The sequence below is a fragment of the Palaemon carinicauda genome, chromosome 3 (assembly GCF_036898095.1).
Source record: "Palaemon carinicauda isolate YSFRI2023 chromosome 3, ASM3689809v2, whole genome shotgun sequence".
Classification (NCBI taxonomy): Eukaryota; Metazoa; Arthropoda; class Malacostraca; order Decapoda; family Palaemonidae; genus Palaemon; species Palaemon carinicauda.
Genome location: NC_090727.1, coordinates 170,301,777 through 170,303,769, shown reverse-complemented (window position 1 = coordinate 170,303,769; position 1,993 = coordinate 170,301,777). Strand labels below are relative to the sequence as shown.

At 30.4% G+C, this 1,993-nt stretch overlaps 1 protein-coding gene across 1 annotated transcript in view; it reads left to right on the top strand.

Moving 5' to 3' along the window:
* The window catches only part of LOC137638761 (uncharacterized), a 7,561-nt gene extending 5,903 nt beyond the window's left edge, over window positions 1–1,658 (top strand). The window contains exon 6 of the mRNA XM_068371111.1: window positions 1,265–1,658. Within this exon, the coding sequence (XP_068227212.1) occupies window positions 1,265–1,402 (138 nt within the window). The 3' untranslated portion in view covers window positions 1,403–1,658. The remainder of the gene's footprint in view (window positions 1–1,264) is intronic.
* Window positions 1,659–1,993: the final 335 nt, after the last annotated feature.

The window sequence follows — 1,993 nt, the reverse complement described above, 5'->3', positions numbered from 1 at the left end:
AGAAAACAAATAAGGAATTAAATAAACTTAAAATGTTTCAATTTTAATATCTATTCAATTTAAGTATAAAAAAAAATAAAAATAAAATAAAACTAAGATTCATAAAAGGTAACATAAACTATAGAATGTCAATAATTTAAAAAAATGGCAAAACTCGGAGTTTAGTTTTAAAAAAATTACTTAAATATTTTTCAGCTTTTAAAATAATTCCGTAACAACTGATTCAATTTTAAAATCAAAGACCTAACTGCTCGTTTAGCTTTCAAAACAATTCCAAAAAAAAATCTTCAGTTTTTAAAAGGGAACATATAAAATATAGAATGTCAATCATTAAAAAAATAGAACTCGCCGGAGTTTAGTTTCAAAACACAATTACTTAAATATTTATTCAGATTTTAAAATAATGCCGTAACTATTCATTCAATTTTAAAATTCAAAGACAAAATTGCTCGTTCAGCTACTTCTATGTGTTTTTAAATTACATAACTACTTATTCAGGTTTTAAGATCAACAATTACCAAACCGCACAATTGACTTTTAGAAAAAATTACCAAACTTTTAAAATTACCTAACTTTTCATTCAGCTTTCAAACCAATGCCCTGTCTACTCGTTTTGGCTATAAAAAAAAAAAATACTTGGGTTTTAAAAGCAATGTGCTAACTGTTCTCTTCTTAACAGTAGGTAACTTATTTTTGCTTCTAAAATGAGACCAACCTACTATTTCAGTTTCTAAAAATGAGACTATGCTACTATTTTTGCTTCTAAAAATGAGCCGACGCTACTATTTTCGCCGACCAAAATCGACCAAAATATTACTTTAGCTTCTAAAATGAGACCAAACTAATATGTTTGCTTCTCAAAACGAGACCATGCTACTATTTTTGCTTCTAAAAATGATCTTACGCTACTATTTTGGCATCTAAAAAAAATCGACCAAAATACTATTTTAGCTTCTAAAATGAGACCAAACTAATATCTTTGCTTCTAAAAATGTGACCATGCTACTATTTTTGCTTCTAAAAATGAGACAAAGCTATTATTTTTTCTTCTATAAATGTGATCAAACTACTATTTTTTTTCTTCTAAACAAGAGACCAAGAAAAGGAGACCAAACTACTATTTTTTCTTTAAAACATGAGACCAAACTACTATTTTTTCTTCTAAAAATGAGACCAAACTACCATTTTTTTCTTCTAAAAATGAGACAAAATAGTCTTTCTCGTTTTAAAAACAATGACCTAATTAGTCTATTTCCCCCATCAGATGTCTGCAGTTGGGGTCCCAGACAACACGATTCGCTCCATCAGAAAGGGATGCTGGTCAAAGGAGGTCGCATCACCTCCAGAGGTCAAGTACGACTACAAGGACACGCAGGGTGCCTATGGCTCTGCAAAGGTTTAACCTGTGACGTCAGTAAATCTGCTGACTCAATATAATTGGCTGTGTGCAATAACCTTGAAATTTTTACTATCTCTGATGTATGAATGATGCTATGTGTTCATTCTAATATATGCTTGCTACATTGAGTATTTGTAAACACACTAACGGTAGAGATACGTACGATTATGTAAGCCAATTCATGTTCAAATTCCTTTGCCAACTGATTTGCATATGAATCCTTTCTTTTTTACTTAAAAATATAGAATATCGAAGCCAAGTTTGTGATAATTAACCTAAATGTATCGATAAGATATGTCATCAAATAACTTTTTAGAACACAAGCTAGTTACAACTCAGAGACCTATGGAAAGAATAATGATGGGAATAATACTAAGAGAGAGAAAAAGAACAACATGGATACGATAGCAAACTAAAGTAGAGGATATTCTATCAACATGTAAGAAAAAGAAATGGACATGGGAAGGACATATAATGAGAATGACAGATAATAGATGGACAAGAAGAATAGGAGATGGGTACCTAGATTGCATACGAAGCAGATAAGGAAGAGAAGACTATGGATTGACGAAATACGAAAAGTTTCTGGTATAG